The sequence below is a fragment of the Rhea americana genome, unplaced genomic scaffold (assembly GCF_003343005.1).
Source record: "Rhea americana isolate MKP2758 unplaced genomic scaffold, rheAme1 scaffold_304, whole genome shotgun sequence".
Taxonomy (NCBI): domain Eukaryota; kingdom Metazoa; phylum Chordata; class Aves; order Rheiformes; family Rheidae; genus Rhea; species Rhea americana.
The window spans coordinates 375065-398605 of NW_028186429.1; the positions used below are offsets into that span (position 1 = coordinate 375065).

The 23541-nt window shown below is 39.7% G+C and overlaps 1 protein-coding gene across 1 annotated transcript in view; it reads right to left on the reverse strand.

The window, feature by feature from the left end:
* The window catches only part of TNNI3K (TNNI3 interacting kinase), a 109542-nt gene that overhangs the window by 6718 nt on the left and 79283 nt on the right, over nucleotides 1-23541 (reverse strand). The window contains exons 21-23 of the mRNA XM_085309826.1: nucleotides 22132-22241; nucleotides 6715-6774; nucleotides 4909-5078 (exon numbers count right to left, since the gene is read on the reverse strand). Of these exons, the coding sequence (XP_085165952.1) occupies nucleotides 4909-5078; nucleotides 6715-6774; nucleotides 22132-22241 (340 nt within the window). The remainder of the gene's footprint in view (nucleotides 1-4908; nucleotides 5079-6714; nucleotides 6775-22131; nucleotides 22242-23541) is intronic.

Consider the following 23541-nt stretch of genomic DNA (forward strand, 5'->3'; position numbering starts at 1 on the left):
TTGCATTATTAAAACTAATTTATAATTTATAACAAGAAGCTCTTCTGTCTTTGGGCAGAGTGAAAAAATAAGGCTGTCTATTTTGGGTAAACACTGTCAGTCAGAGGCTGAGGCAAAAAAATTAGTGATTGAATGACCAGCAAATATTCACYTGAAAGGAATGTGGAAAGTATCTCAGCATCTATGTTCTGTGGGAAGAGCCAGGAAGTCTTAAGGGGAAGAAATAAAAAAGCTTTACTTCAACTTCTGGTGCAACATTTCACGGCATTAATCCTGACATGTTATCCCAGAGAACTGGGTCTCAAACCGGTCACAATGCCTAAAACAATGCTGACCATTCTTGCTGTTTCCTAGGGACACATGTCTGGAGCTACATAGGAACCATAGTGCTGGTCTGTCCCGCCTGAGGATCTCCTTGGAAAGGAGCAGTTCTTCAGCTAGTCCACTATCTCCCACAGGGTGTGTGGGCCCACAGGGTCACCCTGCTTTTGGAGCAGCCCAGAGCAGAAACAGCAGAGAGAGATCCTGTGATTTTTTAAACATTAAAAGAAAGAAAAGATGTACAGAACTGCTGCTAACAAACATCTGTTGGAAGAAGAACTATAATGCAAATTTGTGCAATTCAACAGCCTGTCTTAAGGTGTTCAAGTCCGGAAGAGGAAGAACCAGCTTAAAAACAGCTTTAAAAAATCTTTGGAAAAAAAAGACCTATCCCCGATAACAAAWTTGAGACTTTTTGGCTAAGGGATTGCAAGGGGAATAATTTTAACTTAGCTCTTCTCTGCTTGTCCTTTCTTTAGTAAAAAGAGATGTTTTATAAAGGACCAGGCACTTGTTTTTAATCAAAGTGGACAACTACCTGGGAAAAAGGTTAATGATGWGAGAGAGAGAGAAATTACTTGGGTGATATAATGCTGGTGTTCTGAGCATCTGCTGGACTTTGGTCAGTAATGGCAGTGCTGTTTTCTTGGGAAGTGACTTAGATGAGCACAGCAGACCTCTGGTTGGTACTAATTTCACAGCAGTGTGTAGCTACAGAGATGTAAGGGTATCTGTCTCTTTGCAGGATGAGGCCTAATACTGGGAGCAATCAAAGCTAGGAACCACATCTCTTCTGCATGTGCAGAGGTACAACACTGAGATCAAAATGTTGCCTTTTGATATAGACTTGATCTAGACAGTCTAGACTTCTTGTATTGTTCGGTGCTACAAATTGACCTATTCGATCTTGCATAGCTAGCTTCAATTTCACACTCCCTTGCCAGAAACTTGCTTGTCCGCAGTGCTGTACTGCAGCCCCTCTCCTGCATGCTGCCATTGGCTACCAGGTCCAGCTGGCCTCGTCGGTGCCCTGCGGATCAGCTCTTTGGGGCAGGGAGAGGAGGAGAGGACACCTCATGGCACTGCAAGGCCTGCACGCCCAARAGCCTTGCTAAAAGGCAGGTGGCCGCCCCGCACAACAAGGCTCTCTTCCCATGTCCTCCCCAGCCCTCCCTCCTCAACYACATGCTCTTGACAGCACCCATGCACTGGCTCTACGCTCTGAAAGCAGGGGAACCTGAGCTGTCTGCATAGCGAGTTTTCATCTACGAAATGTAGCCACGYCAGTACAAATTGCAGTAAGCTTTTCTTAGGAGGAAGTTCTGTGTATGACTGAGCTATGCACAGAGCTCCTGCTCAGCCTGCATGCAGTGGGATGCCTAGCTGTCGAATGAGGCTCTGTCTGCATGCATCTAACAACTGTTTTGTGGCTGACACAGCAATGTTTGCTGCACACCTCCTTTACTCAGCACAGATGAGGAGTTATTTCCAACACCACTATGCCTGCCTTGCAGACGTATCTTTTGTCACTGSAGTATAATCCAAAAAGCATCTGTGCCATAGCCTTTTGCCAAGGCCTTCAAATGTGTTAATAGCAGTGTACACAAATATAAGGAAAAGGACCTCCACATTTTTTTCTGGCTTCAGCTAATTCAGAGTTACTTAAAAAAGAAAAGATTTTTCTTTGGCAGATTTTGTCCTTGGACTAGGTGGGAAATGAAAGCTGCAAGAAGTAGAAAATCCATTAAAGCTTCTAAACTATGCTGATTTGACATGCTAAGCCATCCTGTTAGACAGACAATTAAAATGCACTGCTATTGTATCCAATTCATTATAGTACTACTGCAACCCGTATCCTATTTGCACATAGCAACAGTTGCCATGCAGGAGAGAGACTCACTAAACACAAGCACTAAAGTTACAAGGCAAAAAACAAACAAATAACTTCAGCACCATGCCTGTTTAACTCCATGCACAGTACATGGAGGTTTCATTAGATGAATTGACTCTGCCATGTTATGGAGTTGTATATTTCAGAGAAGATAAAAACAGCCAACAGACACAACAGTCCAACTGAAAAAAGTGGCCCATTCCCCCTCAAAATGCCTATGCTCTCAAAAATCRAACCCTGAGAAACAATTGTCATTAGAAAGTGAAGTCATTAATCATCTCAGTATGTTCTATAATTGAAAAACTACTGAAACTGTGGAAACCATTCCCTTTCCATTGAATGGTGTGCCCCTGGGTAAATCTTTCTAGGTGCTATTTATAGTTTTGAATTTTATTAATTTGTATGGCAGAGCATTTGAGAAAAGATTCCAACTTTAAATAACCCTTGGGGTTATAGAGGAACCCATTTTGGTGAGCTAACAAGCTCCATTGCTGTACTGGGAACACTAAATTACAAGAGGAAAGGGGCCCTTTCAAGTTGGTGCCTACACTGTAACCTAAATATGTCACTTTCTTATTCTTTTCAAGCAAGTTATTACACTCAACAGCACAATCTGGTCCTTTAAAGAAAATAAAAAGCTAACTCATGCTCTCTTCATCTTGATCTCAATCCCCACCTCCATGTCCTGCTAGAACAGCATGTGGYAAAAGCAAAGCAATTTACAGGATATTTTATTTTGCTAAATAAACAAGCATTTCAGGTTTGATTAATACTCTCATGTATAAGATTTCTGTGTCTATTTGCAGGTGTTTGCCTTTTGCCTCTCCATCTGAGGCCCCACACAGGCAAAGGATTTGATTCATCTTGCTCCTATGTTACAATTCCTCATTTCAGCCAATTATATTTGTGACTCTCCACTTCCTATAGTAGTTAACAGGAATGAAGCACAAGGGCAGATCTTCCTCTGCTATTACTGTTTGTGACTGCTAAGTGGAGCTAAAGGGTAAAGTTTACATTAAGGGCACCACACTTCCGGAAGAGAGTAAGAGCACCGCTTCATTTTCACAGTGCTCTCAGTCCCCAGGATACTGTTAAATATGCCCTCAAAACCAGGTCTCCCAAGCGGTGGAGTAGGCTGCCTCAGACAGGAACTTTAATGATACAATAAAATAGAGAACATGTATGTGGCTTTGCCTTAAAAAATATTGGGAAAGAATATTCTTCTTATCTTTCTATGGGCATAACTGAATGAAACATAGCCCTGTATTTCTGCTTTTCATTCAACAGAAGGTGGCTGTTATTTCAAAAGTCTCTTAAGGTTAGGGACCRGTGGGGACTCTAGGCGAGACCTCGGAGCCAGTGGCAGGCACAGCTCCAGGAATGCCAATTCCGACACACATTTGTGAGGCTGGCTTCCCTCACCACTTGTATCTCCCTCCACTTTACGTGCTGGGAGGGCCAGGTTTCTGGCTGTCCTCTACCCTCGCATGGACACCTTCATGGGAAGCCCAGCTCCACACAGCGCATGTGGCAGTCTGGGTTTGTTACTTGCCATGGGAACAAGTACAGGTGACAACCTAAGCTTGGCACTGCTGTCTCCTATTAGTGCAACACCTTTATCCAGTRGCACATCCTGCTTTACTTGCTTAATCATATCACAATTTGAAATCAAGGTGAACCTCCCCCCCAATAAAATCCAGAACTGAGAAACAAAATATCAAAAAATTACATCTATTCCGCTTCTTAACTACTGCAGCCATTCTCTGGAACTACTAGTCTCTCTCCATATTTTGATTCAGCATAGGTTCTTATGGGCAGGGAACCGTGTTTCTTTCTGCACATAAAATTCCCTCTTGTTCAGTAAATACTACTAATCCTAATAAWCTGCTAGAGATGATGGCACACTAGCAACTAGTTTTCAGACACTTGTTGCCTGAAGAGGACATACACTGATAAATGGAAGAGGAAGCAAACTTAGACATAATCATAATGACATCTCAGTGTGAATTTTTCTTCCCAAATTTGCTTATTTCTAAGATTTTCAGCTGGATTTTCCCAAATGTGCCCCATTCCTCCTAATCAGAAGGACAAATCTACCTCACATTCTGGCAGAGATAACAAGCCATGCTTGTGACATAAGTCAGCAAATATCACATTTTTGCAGGGCTTAGATTTCTGTTGAGAGATAAGCTCACAGGAAAACTGAAAGATATATTCATCTACTGAGCACTTGTCTCTGTCCCCTTGGATGGGCAGTCTTTGGTCTTTGGTTTCATGTGATAAAACTGTGCTACTATGTGTAGAACCTAAACATACCAGGCTTGATTTTCTACTACGTTTATTTTAATCATAGTGAAAAATGCAAATGCTGAGCTGTTGTAYTGACAGTAAGATGGCTTTCACGGTGTTCAGATAACCTAGAGCCCCCTATGCTACCGCAACTACAGGAGAAGACAAGATTGCAGAATGCTTTCACTTGCGGGCCCTGGTAAGGGCATCAGCTGTGTGCTGCACACCATCCCTGGGCTGCATTCCCATTGCTGGCTTCCCGCATGGCCCCATATCTCTGGTACTCAGAGACAACCTCTGCTACCGGAACACCCATTTTAGGCAAATGAGCCATGCAGTCTTGGGAAGACTCTTTCTAACTGCTTCAAGGTAAGAGTCTGTTCTTCTCTGCCKTAACTGGCACTTACCTCTGTGACCAGACAGCATAAGCTCTCGCATTCAAGGCATATTCCAACTCAAAACGACTACGTAATGCCGCAACATGACTACGGCCAGGACCTCCTCGAGCAATAAGACAGTCAGAAGATGAGGAGGGAGACAGAGAGCCGCTGCTGTTGCTGGAGGCTGGAGACATTAACTGGATTAAAAAAAAAGGCACTGTTATTACATACCTGCAAGTCACTGTAACGTTTAGAGAGGATTAAAGCTGCTAAGCATACGTTATCTAAGACTGTAATTCTGCTGCTGTCCTGGAATTACTTTTTTCTCAGCTCTTTCACGTTAATTTTTGTATCCCATATTTCCTTTATACTTTGGCTGGAAAAAAGCAGTGCCTCCTGATCAGCTGGGGAGGAGAAAGGGATGTTGCCTGCCAAACGATCAATTTATCGTTGCTTGGAGTCTTCAAATCCAGAGTAGATGACTTTCCAGCAGATACATGTCAGTAATCTGCTTTTTTGCATTCATGGTGCAGCTGGGAGGTGTCACCACCTCCCCAGTGGGAGCCATGGTGCGAGACTCCTACTGTCTATAGTCTGTACGGTAAAGTATCAGTGCTGCCTAATCAGAGTGGTCCTGTCTGGGTGTCTCAAGGCAGTAATTCARACTGAGGCAATGTAAATACAGGGCTAGTACATAAATATAAATACATATATATATATATACAGACCAACCATATAACACAGATACCAGCAGTACCAGGGACCTACACTCGCTGGCACAGAAAGTCCCTCCCAAGTCTGTATTCAGAGACATTTAAAAGGAGGAAAAATGATCTGCTGAATGAGGAGAAAGGAGAGGAAGTGGAGGGAAGTGGAGAGAGAAAACCTCGCCACACTAGATTTCATTCTTCATTGGCTGCAGTACTTAATTCACTACAGATCTTCCTTAAAACTCCTTCTCTCGGACAAGGCTTTGCCCTGGACACAGTGGAGCTTAAGACTAACTCCCCAGCTAAATAAAGCTTTCCTTTTTCTTCATCTGTAAGCTCTTGCCCTAGATTTCTTCCTGCATGCACTGCTGCTTATGTATCATAGAAGCCAGGTCTCCCATGAGACAGCACAGTTTGCTGTGATATAGTGCTTCACATTTTTTAAACTTAAAAGCCTCCACCTACACATAGAGCAACCAGCTGCAGTCGGAGCATGAAAAAATGATTATGGATGTCTTTTCTTACCCTTAAGCTCAAGAGCAGTGAGACATTTTAAAAGGACAGAGGTATTTCTTTCACAACTCTTACATGCATACACACTCATACAGAGGCAGAAAATACAGTTTCAGGAAAGCAACCTGAATGAAGCTCAATTCCTGTTTGACCACTTCACTAGGCTGAATGCTGATATATCTATCTGTGCTGAAGCCTCCATTTATCTTCCTCCCAAGGGCTTTGACCACTTTGAGTCTCTCTCTCTCTTTTTTTTTTAAACCAAACAGACTTGGATTTGATGAACGTGAGAAAAAGTTCTGCCAAAGATTACTGTGAAGTACATACATACTCAGAACACTGAGCAGTCTCTCTCTTCAGTGAATGTCTCTGAGCAATTCCTGTCAATCAGAACAATATCTGGTGCCTACCTTCTTCTGGCGCCCATAAAAACCACTATTGACCACATGCCTTAAAAATGCAATCTGGTGGCTTGCCAAAGGATGAAGTAGCTCATCCAGTTTGCAGACTCCAAAGCTGTTTTCCTCAGCTGGTGCTGTTCTCCTTACTTGTACCCTCCAGATCACACATCCTACTGTCAGATACTCAACAGCAGAAATAAGGTCTTTACCTCAATGTTGCACAGACATTCTTCTAATTTTGTGACTACTTCTGAAAATTCTGGTCTTCCCTGTGAATACAATAGAAAAGGCAGATTTGTATTAAAAACAGAAGGGTGGCACCTTCTATGATTAAACTGGCTCAAGGGCTGATGATGAGTAACAATTGCCCTCCATTTCCCCTTGTTTGAATTGCATGGCATTGCTTTCTGTCTGCTTGGGAATCTGATGGGAAGTGCAAGTTCAGTTCTCCTGAAGTGCAACACTTACAGGATCCACCAGTATAGCTCTGGTCAGACTTGAACTGAGGGAGAGTTTCTTCTTTCATTCACAGTGTAACTGTATAGCCCTGTAATAAGGTACTGCCATTTTCAGCAACCATAAGCTTTGCACTGAGTCTGCAGGACCTCAGGATTGATGCTTGTTAGACCTGCTCTGTCTGAACTTCTTTTTCATCTACCTGCAGTTTTGTTTTGCTTGTTTTGGCTGTGACAGCAATTTCTCTAGTTGACCAGGTGTCTATGGCTAATTTGTTTTACTTTTGTTTATCTCTGTGAGGTACAACTGTAATTTTACATAGGCAGCAGCGACGAGCAGTCATTCTACACAGAATGAGCTATTTAAAATTAAYGCATGTAGTGTACAGAAAAACAGAGGCCTTAAAAAGTGGAGACACAGGGTGCAGGGGAGGAGCACAGRCACAGAGTGATGAGAGATGGACACAGGCTTGGCACAGGGGACTCCACAACGGAAAGAAATCCATCCATGGTCCGTTAAAGAAATGCAGAACTAGAGCTGCACAAAATTGGTTTCAGGGGCAAAGAGACCATAGAAATAGTATCCAACATACATAAATGGCACCATATATAGCAAATTTGGATGTAATCTGGAGCTGCAGACCARTGAAAAAAAGAGAAAGGTCTACACGTATATCAGTAAGCATATAAAAATGACCTGAAGTGGATCCTACAGTGAGGAAGAAGAAACCACCACCATCAACATAATATTCCTCCTGGTGAAGAACTCCAGATGCTCATGACTTGCTGTACCCCCAAAACCACACAAGATTGAAACCACCAACTTGACCCAGAGGAGCAGTGGAGGGGTGGGGATAATGCCAGGAAGAGTGAAAATCCAAGAAGTGTGTGTGTAACAACTTTAACTGCATTATTGTTCTTCCTTTTTCCATAACAATTAGATCTGGACTAAAACTGGTTAGATCTTAAGATTGCAATTATACTAACAATAAATTATTGCCTTTACTATATATAAAGTCCTCTTTACTCATAAACAAGACTTTGAACATAACAAAGCTGTGAAAAGCAATGGACAAGCTCCTTGATCAGTGCTTGCAGTGACAATAACCCTCTTCCTTCCCTTTTCCGGTGCATTTGCACTATTCCACATGTACCTTCTTTGCAGCTGCTTCCTATGCCATGACTCCGTGCCTGCTCCCAAACACTTGTTTCCATCTCTCTGTGCTATAAGAGTGTGTGCACAAGAGTTTGTGGAGGCCATGCTAAGAGTAGGATTAGGCAACTGAGATAAATAACAAATATACCTTCCTCTTGTTTTTTTTCTGTTTACAGCAAAAAACCTTCCTTTTCCAGTTTACAGCAGTCTTCCCAGAAACATTTTGGCTTAACTAAAGCATCATATACAATAGTGTTGAACAGAGAAAGACGAGGAATACCTCAATYCAGTAGCTATTATACAAGCTCCTCATTCCCTCACGCTACTCCCACCAAAATTTCCTGGAATCATAGGCTTATGTTTGCAGATTTTAAGAGCTTTAGGATAAGGTTCTACAGCTTACATCTACAAGAAACAGCAGAAGAATAATACACAAATAAGACTTCAGGATTTAACTCCTAATGAAAAAGTATGACAAATGGGTGTTAAATGCTTTTCTTCCTCTAAAGGATAAAAAGGAAAATGACCATTCTGTTTTAAGTTATAAAGTGGCATGTGACTATGTCCCTCAACCTCCTCTCTTGCACCATGAGAGTACACCTGAGCTCTATTCAATACAGTGCTCAGGAAATACATCTATTGCATGTGATAACTTCTATTGCCTTCAGTGAACTTAGGCAAATGGATCTGACTCAAAGCCCATCAAAGACCATGGAAGAACTAAATTGTGGCTATTAGATTAGCACTGTGCTTACTAAAACTAAAGCAATATTTATATGCTTTACTGAACCAACCTCCAGGTATTACAGCAAAAAGATCGTAATCTCATTAAAGCTCACAAATTAGAATAGCTAATGAAAAATGGTGCTTAAGACCCACTGTCTAATTTTCCAGTCATCAGTTTGCATTTGGAAACAACTACRGTCAACAGTTTGCAGCAAGAAGATTTTCAAGTACCTGATAAATGGGACCAGTGACATGATACATGGGAACTAGTTATCAGGTGAGATGAAAGAGGGCAGAAGAGGGCATCTTCAAATCTGGGGGCATTTCATAGACCTCCAGCAAAATCCACACATATACACCAATTTCTTTTCTTCTTTTTTTTTTGTTTTTTCTTTTTTTTTTAACTAAGCAGACCTCATGGAGAATTCTGACCTGTGAACACTCTCCAAGTGCTAAAATTCACAATATTTCCCTAACAAATAACATCTCCCCCTTTTAATAAACATACAGGCAAATATCATCTTTGATTATGCACCTGAAGTGAAATTCTGTGAAATGGATGTTGAGATGATGAAATCTATGCTCCCTTTTATCTTTTTGGTATTTTGCTCATTCTACTTGCTACTGTGATTCATTTAATAGCATCTTGTCCCTCTTGTGTGGTATACTCAGAAGATGGCACTCTATGTCAAGGGTTATCATACTCACTAGGTAACTAAGCGAAATACTTTAAAACAATTTTTTTTTTATCTCTACAGTGAATTAGATTTGTATTAACTGTTTCAAGATCGGCTGTTGAGCAGTAAACTCCTACAAGCAAACCTTTCAAATACTGACTAAAGAGCGATAAWTTTTTATATTTTTCTTCGCTCAGCATCCCTCCCAAAATTATTTTAAGGCCTTCAGAAGTAATCGGAAATTTTTAAATTAACTTCCATTGTTATGGACAATGAAGCCATTTCATGTATCAAAACATCTTAAAAAAAGCTCATTTTATTAAGTTTTTGTCCACATCTTGTGTGAAGTTCAAGTCACCCATTGGCTGATCTAGCTATCAATTGCCTCATAATTCTGTCATGCAGCTCTACAACATTAGTAAGATTAAGTGACGTTGGAATGATACTGATTAGAAACAAAGTACATCATTGGAATTCTGAAAGAATGGTTTCTTTTTTATTGAGGCTAAATGAGCTGTGGAAATGCTAACAAGATACAGTGACTATATCCATTACTTACTGCTTGCTTAAGTCAACAATTTAATATGACATCTTATTAATAAATTCAAACAGAATGTGATTTACATGCTGATGATTAGTAGCAGCTAGTTTATTGTTACACAGAAAAAAACCTGCCCTAACATTAGCCCATAAAATCAAAAGATGGAACATATTTAAGAAGCTAGGAAGCTTCTTAAATAATAATCCCAAATAATCCCATATGAAAATCCCGTAACAAAGTATCTATGAAATAAAGTGGTATGTCCTGCACTGCAAAACATTTTACCCACTATTCTCTAACTGCTACACTATAAAAGTAACTGGTAAGAAACACAGTAAAGGGGCAAAGCTCACTGAAGTTAACAGGTTGCCCGAAGTCAAACAAACCTTCCACTGTCTCAGTACAACAGTTAAGCATGTGCTTTCGTTCACCTAAATCAGACATGGAAGCTCTCCGGGGTCCAGCACAAGAATGGGTTTAGGCTCACGCTATCCTGCCTTTCTAACTCAGGCTAACTACAAAAGGGACTCCAGTAGAAAAATGTTTCTGGTGTGAAATTTAAGTCAGAGCACCAGGCTCAGTAACTTCCATACATGAAACAAAGCCTCTTACAACACTACAAAAATATCTAAGTTCCAAAAACCTCTCCCATTCATCAGAAATGAAACACATTGTTAAATGAATATCCTGAAAACCAAAATAACATCAGAAAACAAACCAAACAAAAAATGAACCCAAAACTAAAAGCCAGCCTACTGACATGGTTAACAATGCAGCTAATCTACTTTGCCAAACATTCTCCAAACAAACTGAATTTCCAGTCTCTGGAGTTCAGAACCATGTGGAAAAACGCACGTGCAGTTGCTGCAGCTGTATATACAAAGATGGCATTATAGTGCACATAGGGCTATCTGCCTGGTGGAGACAAAAAGCATATAAAGGACCTACCCATCTCCACAGTACTCTTGTGMGAAATGCTTGATAGAGATGATATTCATTTGACTGCTTACAATTATCTTCCATCAAGGGAACTGTCAAAGCCAGTTCAAATGCCCAGGACGATACTGTCTGTCAGTAATACTGCACCGACTGCTCTGTGCCTGTAGAGGTGCCCCACACACTCTAATACTTACATCTGCATTTGCATGCGCAAGTACACAGGTCTGTGTATAATCCATCCTGCTGGTGGGATGCAGAGTCAAAACAGTGCTAGTATCAACCTACTTTGGAAGATCTGACCCTTTGTATAAAGTCAGAGCTATGAAGACTACTTAGGAGACRGTTACTATTGTCCTTCTACCATGTACTGAGGTTGCCTCAAGCATCCTAAGATCCTGCTGAGGCCCTAAAAACTGCCAGTTTAAGGATGATGGTGTGTTTCCACTCTCGCTTTGGTTAGTTCATGCTCTCTTCAGTGCAGAAACAGCAACAGATTGCAAAAGCCAACATAAAACAATCTTTCTTTAACTACTATTTTATAATATCAAAAGGGAACTTTTATGTTTTTTATTTTCTTTAATGTTATTGCTATTTAGTTGAGTGGGATAATCAGCTGGACTCCTCCAATCATTATAAAATTCTCATGATTGCAGTATGTGAGAAAGGTGCTCATAATCGCAGTACTTGAGAAAGGTGCTGTACCAACGACATTACTGTAGTAACTCATTGTTGTATCAGACTTTTATCCTGCAGAAATTGCTGGACTCCTAGTGACAGTAATTATGGCAACTGCCATTATTAACATTTTTTGAAATCCAGAATAAAGTTATCTTTTATCATASGGAATAGTTTATTAATTGTAACAGGTCTGGGGTTTGTGTTTATCAGCATTAATAAAAATCCCATGTGAAAACTCCCAGGGTATCAGTTGGGGACTTTTTTTTGGTCATGTTTACTATTTTAGACTCAGAAAAGGCAATTCCATACCATATATGGAAAAACTCAAATAATGGGAAAGCCTGTAAGGAGCTTAGCTATCTGGACTGCTGGTTATGGCTCAGCAGAGGCCTATTTTAGGATTAACAGTGATGGAGCTGATTGGAGTGAGCCACTTTGACAGAGTTGTGCATGGCCAAAGCATGTACCATTGGCCTGTACCCTGCCTGGTTCTAAGTGCTAAGTGCTGTTGCTTCTTCATTCCCTAGCAATGAAAAATGCATCCCAAAATAACAGCAATGAAAATAATAAGCAATGCAGTCATTTAAAATCTAATGGAACAGATGGATTTCAGTTTTTCAAACAAATACATTATGTCATCACAAAAAAATCTAGTATTTGGATGCACAGGAGAATTACATGATGCTTTAGATGAAGTAGGAGGCTGGATGAGGGCTGGATCCCTACAATTAAATCCAGGTACAACAGAGACTACGGTAGCTGGACAGACTGACAGACCTTCCTCTCAGCATTGACAGAGAGATTTGAAATCCTAGTATGAAGAAAGAGATAGACATCGGGGGGTAGTACTAATTCCTGCACTGCTCAGTCAGGGACTGTGGCAAATACCATTTTCTTAATCTGAGTCTGGCAAAAGAGAATGTCATTTTATCCTTTATGTGTGAACTTTGACAGAAGTATCCCGTCTTTCCTTTCCCTTTACCAGACTGCAATTTTCTTTCTTTGGGACTGTCCTCATGATTGCCTGGAGTCTTACAATGTATTTCTGAAGTCTCATCCTGGGAGCTGTCTACAGCATTATTAGAGCTATCAATAGGTTTTTGGGTGGAACAAAGAACTTGGTATAATCTCTGGAGTTAAAAATGTTCTGACACTTGGTGCCTGAGACAGCCTTCACAAATACATGTATTAACACCCCCCCCCAAATTTTCCACGGTACAGCTGGAATTCCCCTGCTAGGGAAAGGGAAAGCAGTAAAGCGTTTCTTGGAAGTGACCCTCTCATTTGACCTAGCAGACACTAGAAACAGAGGGCACTGCATCTTCTGCAAACCATAACTGTCCCTAGACTTCTGGGAAAGATGTAGAGCTGGCTTGCTGCATTTGTTGTATTTTAATATCCAAAACACATTTGCTGATGGGTATTTACAGAACGACCAAGACAGAATGAGCAGTGCTTGAAGAGATTAATATTAATTTATGTGATGTACACTTCCCTGTGATCTTAGAAATTAGAAGGCAACAAATATATATATTTTAAAATAATTGAGAAGAATATCTTTCTTCTCATTAGAACAGGTGAAAAGTATGGTTTGCCAGGTCCAATGATCTTAAATATGATCTTTTTTGGCTTAAAATAATAATGGGAAACATGTAACCTAGACCCAGAATACTTTACAAATTGTAAACCATGTTCCCTTTTCTCTTCTACAGCTGCTCCTGTAAGAACCAAAGCCTTAACTGGCATTTATGGGAACACTGCTTCAATAGAAAGCTTGGTCTTTGCTCTTTTTAATCTAACACTACTAAAGCTAGGTAGCAAAAGAATTAATTACAGATACAAAAGATGATGTTTTACTGTACTTACAGATCTGAGGATGTTACTGCTAGATCAGAAACCAGTATCAAACTCTTCTATCACTGATAATACTTTCAGTGAGCTTCAAAAACTGCAAGACTTGATGCCAAGCAACAAATCTTTGTGCAGCATTTATAGGAATTTGTTGAAAAATATGAAAGGTCTCATCAGACAAGAGTTAAATGGCAATTGGATCACTGATCTTGTAGATGACAGCTTTGGAACTACCTATCTTGAAAGTCTTAGGATCCTGGATATATCTAATGATTTCAGTAGCGACATTGAGAAAAATGTTTTCCAAGGCCTACCTCAGCTAAAGGAAATGGATCCTTCCCAAAACAGATTGGTGCCATTTGAGAATCATTTAATTCTTCTGAACATAGCCCAAAATCATTGGTATTGCAAATTTAGCAGCCCAATGCATTTCTTAAGGAACTATATGAATTCTTCAACCAAACTGCTCAGAAATGGCAACATATGGGCTGCAGAATGTCTGAAAACACAACAATTCAAACTGCGCTTGATCTCACTGAAGGCAATTGTAACTCAGGACCTGAAATCACAGCTCCCAAACCAAAGAAATAGAAAGACAATCTCCTACAAACAGGAGTGTGTGTGACTGTGTGTTGTTTTGTAGCTAATGCATTTTCCAGCTCTGTGCTTTTTAGAATATAGTTTGTATAGAGTCTTTCTGTTAGAATAAACATACTGGATAATACTTTTTTTCAAGCTCCGAGCATACTCTCTAACAACCAGGTTCTCTAGTAAAGGATGTATTTTTGTTGGTAGTACTACGACCAGCCAGTCATGCCGATTAAACACAGTTTACCTTTCAAGCCTTATATCCAGAACTTGAGACACAGGTACACATGCTCAGCAATCTCTATCTAGCTGTCATGGACCTGCAGGCAAGAGATCAAGGGAGCACAGCCTTGATCGCAGCAGGATGTTGTGGTGCATCACATCAGCTGGTGACCACCAGTTGGCAATCACCGGTCTATGGCTGGAGGCACCACACTGCAAAGCTACCTGACAATAATAATGAGGAATGAAATGACACTGCAGAAACTCTCAACTCTGGTAGAACCCTGTGACAATAGTGATAAGAAATGAAAAACAGGAAAACTGCAAGGAAACAATGAGACATGATTGAACGAAAGACYCTTAGGCTTGTGATTGGTTTGAACTACTGTCACTGGGGCAGAACAAGGAGGAAGACTGACACCAGCTTGCATGAGGGTGGATGCTGCTCTGGACTGCAGGTKTGACCACAGGACCCCACTGGTGGGGAAGAGGATGGATGCCTACACTGCAATTCTTCCATGACAAATGGGGCATCAAGGGATCAAACTTCCTAGGACAGCAGTCTAGCTGTGAACCTCAATGTGCACATAGTATAATATTTAATCTAATATCTATACAATATCATATTTAGTGAATCGGGCTGAGATTAATTTACGAGTAATAAATAATTATTATCTGTAGTTGTGCTACAGTTGGAGCCCGTGCTTTTATGGTCTTTATGGCCCTTAAGTTAGTGAACATTCAAAAGAATTAGGTGAAACATCACACCTAACACTGTTGTAGGAATACTACAACACCTCATCCAGTGCCTGCTTTTTAATTTTTTTTTTAGAGAAACCTTTTATGTCAGTTTTAAAATGCAAAAGATTCAACTGGTTACTGACAATGCAGAGATTTTTTTTGATAAAAAGCTATCAAACTCTTACAAGTCAGAGGAACTTTGAGGATATTTCCATCCCCAGACGAAAACGAGAAATTCCAGGAAAGCAGGAACATTCCACAGGAATAAGAAAGGTTGAAGTTCTAATAGGAGTTATTTTCTTCAGTCCACATTACTGGAGGTGATTAGGTGCCTCAGCTGTTTTGAGCTAGGTGTGACTGTAAGTGCTCAATGCAGTGACAATCTGAGCCATAGCTAAATATTCAGCATTGATTTTGAATATGACACCACTGGCAGTGTGAGYAGCTATCACTGCCATATCTTTAAGCCTTGTGAGGTGACTGCATTGTTTTATCTTTGCTCTCCTCAAATTCCATGTTATACTTCTACCTYGTCACCTATATTTCCCTTGTCCTGCTGGAATGAAGAAACACTTGTCCCTGTGCTCTGACCCAGATTTCTGTACAGCTGCCAAAAGCCATCCTTGAATATGTACATGTGCTCTTTCATCTTACAGTGCAAAGCTTTGCCTGCAGTCATACCAYTGCCTGGAGTCAAATCACCTAAAGCTGCAAACTCATGTGAGCTCCCASCTCAGAAAGGTTAGATCTAGTCAGTGCTGGGACAAAGACTGCTGAGAGACAAAACAAAACATGACATCCCATGTCATGTGTGCTGCAGATTAGCAATTTGGTGGGCAGCACTTTAGCCCTCCATATGAGGAACCAGTGCTTAGCACACTGTTTGAGAGGCACTACAGCTAGAGATGCCATAACGCTTGCTAGCTATTTTCTTAGATTCATTTAAGAAGAATGATACTGTCTTTTTATTGCTTGGATTAATCACATCTTTGCATTCTCTACTGCCATCCATATAGCCTTTGTTCCCGGAGACTTGCTCCCTCTTTCCTTGCTAACTGCAGGATCTGCTTTGAATTTTCAAAAGGCAAATCATTTCGTATTTATTTTTTAGACTGTCATYACTTGTTTCCAGTGAGCTCATGCAATATTAAAGGCAAATAAGATGGCCATAGGCCTAAAACATCACTTGAGAGCATTCAGAGAGAATGACCATGAGTGGCTCATCCTTATGTCTTAAGTGCAGACTGATGCAGTTGTGCTCTCAAGAGCTTTTCAGAAACATGCCTGTGAATAACAAAGCAGGTACCYTGACAAAGGATTTCTACAGAACTGTTACTAACCCAAGCAATTTGGAGCAGTGGGAAGATTTACATACTACARCCCATCTCAGTGATCAGTATCTATTTGATTTAAATAATCACATAAATGAAGACTTAGCCAGAGTTTTGTCATCAGTATAGATCTTCATAGGTCTTCTCTGACAGTAACTTTGTCCAGGACTGTTGGAGAACAYGTGACCAAAGTCACAGTGAGAGCCCATATAAGCAAGCAGAATCATGATGCATTCATATGCAATCCTCTATCCATTCGGCAGCAATGGGATTAAAATTCTGCATTCCTGTACCCATCTCATCCTGATCCTGTCTCCTGGTGATGCTGATCTTTGTGTATTACAGGAATGGCTATAAACTTCAATCACGTAATTTTAGTTGAGCATTATAAAAGCAAAATATATATCATTGGCTGCAACATGAGTGTTGTTTCCATAGGGCTCTCAAGTGAGAATGTCTTACTCTTACTGGATTAAGATATTAGCTAAATGACTGATGCTATGCTGCAAGTGGGAAAGCCTTTTTTGCACCATGTGCCTAAGCATTCCGAACAGCTGCTTTGTTGGTATAATAAAAATCCTCCTTGCACTAAATTCCAACATTTGCTGTTTAGCAGAGGTTGGGAATGACATATTTAGCAGAACAAATGAAATCCTTGAAAAAAAAAGATACTTGAAAAATATTTAACAAGTGAACTATGGGAGCCTCTAAACACAGAAGACTACTTAGGCAAAGAAATTTCATTACAAGKCAGATACCAGCACCTCACATGCCAACGCCACCAGAGAAATGTGGTGCTAGGCATTACTGATTTCCAGATCAAAATGTGATGATCAATATGGATTAGCACAACAAAGCAAAACTATTTCCTTTGTTGTCAGGATAAACTCTTGCCTGCAAACACAGGAACTGTGATAAATTCAGAATTATGCTGCAGAAAAAAAATAGTTGGAGAAAGACAAAAAACAAAATCAGAATGACAAAAGACTACTTTATGAGTGATGGAGAGATACCGTTATCACTAAGGGTCAAGAGAGAATGCGTGCCAAAGAGTATTAGCTTTTATGTATCTAAGCTAGCAAAGAGGGTGGGATTGACAACTGACTCTGTGTAAGACAGGATCCCAGGAAAGGCAACTACAAAAAATCAGCTACAGAAAGTAAATGATTACTTTTAATACTAGAAGACATAGCAGTTCAGAAGCAAGAAGTAGGTAACGTAAACTGTTTCCTGTTCAGGATCTTCCTGGAAATCAAAACTGAAAAAATGAAAATAAAAGGATATGACCTGTGAAGTGTAAAATTAATTTGCATCTTTTCAGAAAAAATAGAATCCAACCAAGTGGATTACCTTGTACTGAAAAGCTGGAGAAGGAAACTAGCCATTTGCACAAGCAATTGCCAAATGAAATCCAGAGRAGCTATCAGTTTATTTGAAAACAGAGTCGATGAAAAAGAAAGAAAAATAAAGGAGAGTATTACGTAACCACTAGTGAGCACATGAGTACTCACGAACAAAGAGATCTACTCCAGAAGTACTCCTCTGCATGTTTGACAAACATGCTTATCTGGAAACGAACCCTCAGGTAGTAAGTTATTATAACAAGTAAAGATGCTGCAAAATTGTCCAGACAGGTCTGTAGTGTCCCAAAAGTGGATGTTTCTCAACCTTCCCAGAATATTTCTGACATAAGAAGGATGAACTTCCGCAAGGCAGAAGTCCTAGAGAACAAGAATGCCTTACCTTTAGCCTCATCCCCTGCGACTGTAAGAGTCTCCCTCTCAATCTYGAAACTCAAAATTTATTAATTACTTCGCAAAATGGAGAAAGTGACATTTCTGAATCCAAATGAGCTACAGAGAGAAAAGTAGGTAAAAGAGGCCACAGGATTAYATGTGTATCAACAAGCAAAAATGGTAGTATTAAAGGAGAAGAATGACAGTTCTTTTCCAGGTTCCACAAATGGGACAGGGATGGTGAAGAATTCAGAAGAAAAAAATCCCACCATTGAAYTGGGTAGAGAGGTAGGCCTAATTTTTGAAAAYACAGTGCAAGACTTCAACCAAAACCAGGAAAGTAAAATCCAGAGTGAAAATTTAATTATACAAGAAACATTCAATAGTTTGGGAAGAACAGGAATACATTTGTCATTACAAGAAGGTCTTCTGGAATCRTGTAATTCAGCTATTGTGGCCCAGATCTCTACAGAGTGATTAAACTTCAGCAGAAATTAATCCTGTTCCCAGTCTCCAACTTTGTTCTCAAGTACTCTGGTTAACTGCTAGTTAACTAGTACTCAGAAAGAAGAAACTGATATAGCAGACATTCTGAACAATATTGGTAACACTGGAGAGGAGGGAACAAAAGTAGAAAAACGAGGGAATAAAATGACACTTAATAAAAATGAATCAAAGTTGACRACGTTATTTTCAGGCACAAAAATGATCTCAGATACCACAACAGAAAATATACTACAGATTTTGGATAAGGAAGAGCAAAGAATACCACCACTATATTAAAAAAGTACTAAGTTACACCCAGTATGGCCTCAGTTACAGAAAAACGAAAGATACTACTGGACAATAAAATACCAGTCTTCAAATCAACTGTGCATATGGAAGATCTGCAAGACTTTCAAAATAATCAACCTTATCAAAATAACAATGTATTCAAGAAGCTCAAATGCCACTAGAAGAGCACAAAGAGATGTCTTTGTTACTAGAATTAAAAGTCAGTAGTTATGAGGCAGAAAATGAGGTGCCTTTAATTCCTTGCAGAATAAATGAAGCTGAAACCACTGTTACAAAAGCTGTATTATACCCACCATCTGCMGAATATGCTAATATATCACCTTTGGAGGTAAAAGAAAGTGAGAAGAAAAAAAATGCCAGTTCTCTTGCTTTCTTCAAAACTATGGACGTAATACCTCAGCTTTTCTGAAAATTATTAACATTATTTGGATCGGAAATTTCAACAGGTCAAAAGACATAAAACAGTGTTTGATTAAAGCTTTTGAAAAAAATAAAGGTAAATCAGCTCAAGTCATTTAACTTACCAGTTGAATARTGGCTTTGGGAATGGGTGGATCAACCAGCAAACACATCAGTGCTGCCAAATAGTACAACTCAGTATATAAGTGAGAGAAAAACATTTCTGTGCTTGATTTATTACTATGTTTGCTTAATAGATAATACAAAATCTTTCTTTTATCTGCAACTATTAAATTCTAGCTTAAATTTACATAGCTTGCTAAGATGTTTGGTCTCCTAGTCCTGAAAAAGCACAAGTATCCATTAAGTTCCTGGTGGTAGGGAATGATTTTTGGCTCTTTCCAGAACAACTGCCCTTCTGCTCAAAGCTTACTAGACTGTTTTTAGGACCACTAGGTGGAGATCTCAGCTCTAGTCACTGCACACTAGTCAAAGAATTAGCTAGAGCTGCTTCTCAGACACAAAAGTTTAATGCAGAAAATGTTTTTAGCAGAYTCAAAATATTTTAGCTCTTTATTTTCTTAACTTCCAAACCTGTGGGTCTGAAAATTTATCACTAAAAGATCACATTATTATAACTAGTCTCTTGGACCATGCAATGCGTCATCATTAGTCCTATCCACCCTGCATATATGAGGAGAAAGATACACTGCTTTAAAAGCAAGAAACATGGTGATAAGTAAGTATGTATGCAGGAAAATAGTATTTCAGGGAACACAGGCACATATACACAGGATCTGTGTCCAGAGTGCATCATAACAGCAGTTTAAGAAAAGTAAACGAAAACAGTGACAAGTCTAAGGTATTATGATCTCAGACTAACTGCCATGAAGATGACTGATGAYTACTTCTTTCAGAAACGAAAATTCTCAAAACGTTGTTTTTCCTGTCTCAAACCATTCCCAAAACAGGAACTACAGTGATATGCAGATCACTAGAAAATACTAGGGAGAGAATTTCTGTCTAATCAYTCGTGTGTTCAACACACTTTTTATACTTGTCTGTTATTAGCATATTAGTGAGCAGCCTTAGGGCATGGTAGMAAAATAACCAAATGTGTACACACTTCTGGGGTAACCTGGCTCCTTTTTCAGATAAATTTCATTTTTCTCATTGAAAAGGTACTTTGTTAAAAAAAAAGAAAAAAACTACAAAAGGTCTATGAGAGCAGCATATTTTTTTCTATTCACTCAGTATAAGTCATAACCAAAGTTTCATACTGTAAGTACACAAAGTTTCCCTGAATGGCTAAATGGCTATTTACATTTCTCTTCAATTCAYCAACTCTTCTCTATTTCTTTTTTTCAGATTTTTTGGCATACTTCAGTACCTCCACCCTCCCATTTCTTTACTGACCTCTATCTAGCCACACAATTCTCTTGCATTTCAGTTCAGTTCTTYGTTTCTATCTGTTTTTAGTTAGCCCTTCTATTTCTTCCTTCTTTCTTCCTCTATTCATCTTTCTGTGTTTCGCTAGCTTGCAAGGTAGAACATTTCTTTCCCAATACAGTAGAATCACAAAACATATAATTAAGACTTAACAAAAACAAACAAAAAGTGATGGGTGCATCAAGGAAACACAATATGAGAGATTGTTATTAGTATCCATCCAAGTACTAAGGATACAAAAAAATGTTATACCATGTCCTGTTGCTACTGTTAATACCTTTTCTATTTGAAATGCAAATTTTAAGCAATTGCAGCTGAGATTTCAGACAGAATCCTAMACAAGGGTCCATTGTCATCCTATTACCCACAGTGGGCAGCAGGAATTATGTTGCAGTTATACAAAAAACCGCTGTGAGATACTGCTGCACTCACACTGCCATGTGCCACCCTCCACAGCTGTGCTGACACCACTGTTTCAGGTGCCACATGATGAACAGCATCAGGAAACAGGCTTTTAAAATGTCAGGAGGAAGGCTGATGGGGTTGTTATATTTTGTTTTTTGCTTTCTGTGAAAGCTAGGCCATATACCCTGATCTAGCTGGTTCAAAGCATGCAGTTGCAAGCCGTGACCCAAGYAGGGGATGTGTGGGAGCACGCAGTGCTTCTGAGAGCAGCACACATGTGACCATACCCGCAGGAYACACCTGCTGAGTTCCAGCCCTTGCCCTGCCTCTTACTCCAGGAGGGAGTAGTGCTCTCTCCTATAAACCACCTTCGAGCTGGCTCAGCTCTGCTTGATAGGAAGAAGAAGCAAGATGACAATCTCGTGTGCTCCCTACACACCTCCYGGCCTTATTTCAGGCCAGCCTGGTGGATGGAGGAGTGGGATCCCTTGCCCCCACTGCCTCAGGTCTGGTCATTCACTAGGAAGGAATGCAGGGTCTAGTCCCACATGAAATGACCTGCCATACACAAACCTGTGCCCAAGAAGAAGAGCTGTCAATGATGATGCTAGCTCTATTTCTTTGTACATCAAGTCAAATCACGACTGCTCCCTAATGGACTGGGGTTTTCCTCCACAGGTTCACCTGCAGACAGCCTCTCTATGCCAGGCTCTGCCTGTAAGAGAGTCAAGATAAGCGACAGCATCAAGCTCTGTCTTAGGGATTTCTATAGTGGCAGTTTCCTTGGCCTTTTGGGGAAGCCGTCTGAAGTCAGAAAAATGGAGGTTGGAAAAAAGAAAATACCTAGTTGCGTGCTTTCTTTCAAGGGCTGCATACAATAGCCGTTTCTGGTGACAGCTGCTGGTGACAGCTGCTTGGGAGAAGYGCATGCACTTACCTCAGGACAGGCATTCCAGCCCCTCATTAGCAATGACGAGATGGGCTTGGGAATCGAATACCCTATTGGAGGCCTGATGTGATGGTAGGCCATATCTGCTGCTGCAGCAGCTACAAATGAAATAGTATAATGGAACTGAATTAGTATTCAGGTATCATACATATTCCTATGAAAGCACGTTATTTACTATTTGGACAGATCCCAATAGATGCAAAAATGCTTAAGTATCAAACTGGTAGATGAAGACTTGTATGTTAAAGAGGCTTTCAAATACTATTTTTAAAGCTGGCTAAGATAGTTCATGACCCTGCATGGAAACCGATTTCTCTCAATACTGAGCATGGATGAAGACAATCTGATTCAGGTTAAACTTTAATAAAATGGCCTTTGAAAAAAATGAGTTAACCTTCACCTTACAAATGACTTATTTTTAAATAACTTATTATCTTTTTATTATGAAGAATGACTGAGCCACTTTCTATAATTAACCTAATTAGAAACACTCTAGTTCAGATGAACTSGTAAAAAACTGATGTCTTTAAATAACCCACGGTTAGTCCTGTTACAGTCTAAGATGAAAATTAGTTCTTTGCCTAGTAAAAACCTAGTGAATGTCTTTCTATAAGTACTAGCCACTATTAAGACAGAAGTACCAAAATGTTTTCATAAATGTGTTTACATGTTTAGTGAATTTAAATATGTAATTAATCCCTTGCATTCTTTTTGAGTAGATATCTTTAAAATCAAAGCAAATATATTTTAAATTCGCATCAAAAGCTAAATTAAATCCTTTGTTAGTCTGACACTTTAAAATGATACATGATCAGAGTATATGGAATATGCAGGGAACCGTAAGATTGCAATCATGAGATTGTAATGAGATAGATTTAGCTTTTTTAACCATATCCCAGTCTCATCACAGCACTTTTCATAAGAATAGATTAATTTCAGCCACTGTCTGTTCTTATTGCAGGTTTTGTCTGTGTAACGTAGTTTCAGAATGTCAATACGGGATAGATCCCGTGATACTGGAACTATGTGAGGACAGGAAAGGGGCAAACATTTTTGCCCTGATTTTCATCCCACTGTAGTGAGGTTTTGAAAGCCTAAGTTAGATACTACCAGGTTCATCTTTTGCCTAGCAGACACAGTGAAAAGAGGATCAAACGGAAAATGGACTTAGTAAAGAAAAATGCTCCCTTTTTTCTCATCAAAGGTAATATAAGTGATATATTACTTATTTGTAAAATCCCATCTCTAAAAGTTAGCAGGAGTTTTACCATCAGTTTCATGGGGTCAGGTTTAGAAAAAGAAAGGGAGAAAATATTGTGTGCTTCTGTACGCATCTGCCATACTCTACAAAGTTTGTATCACTCCACTACTTGGGCTCTCCTTTCACTATCAGCAAGG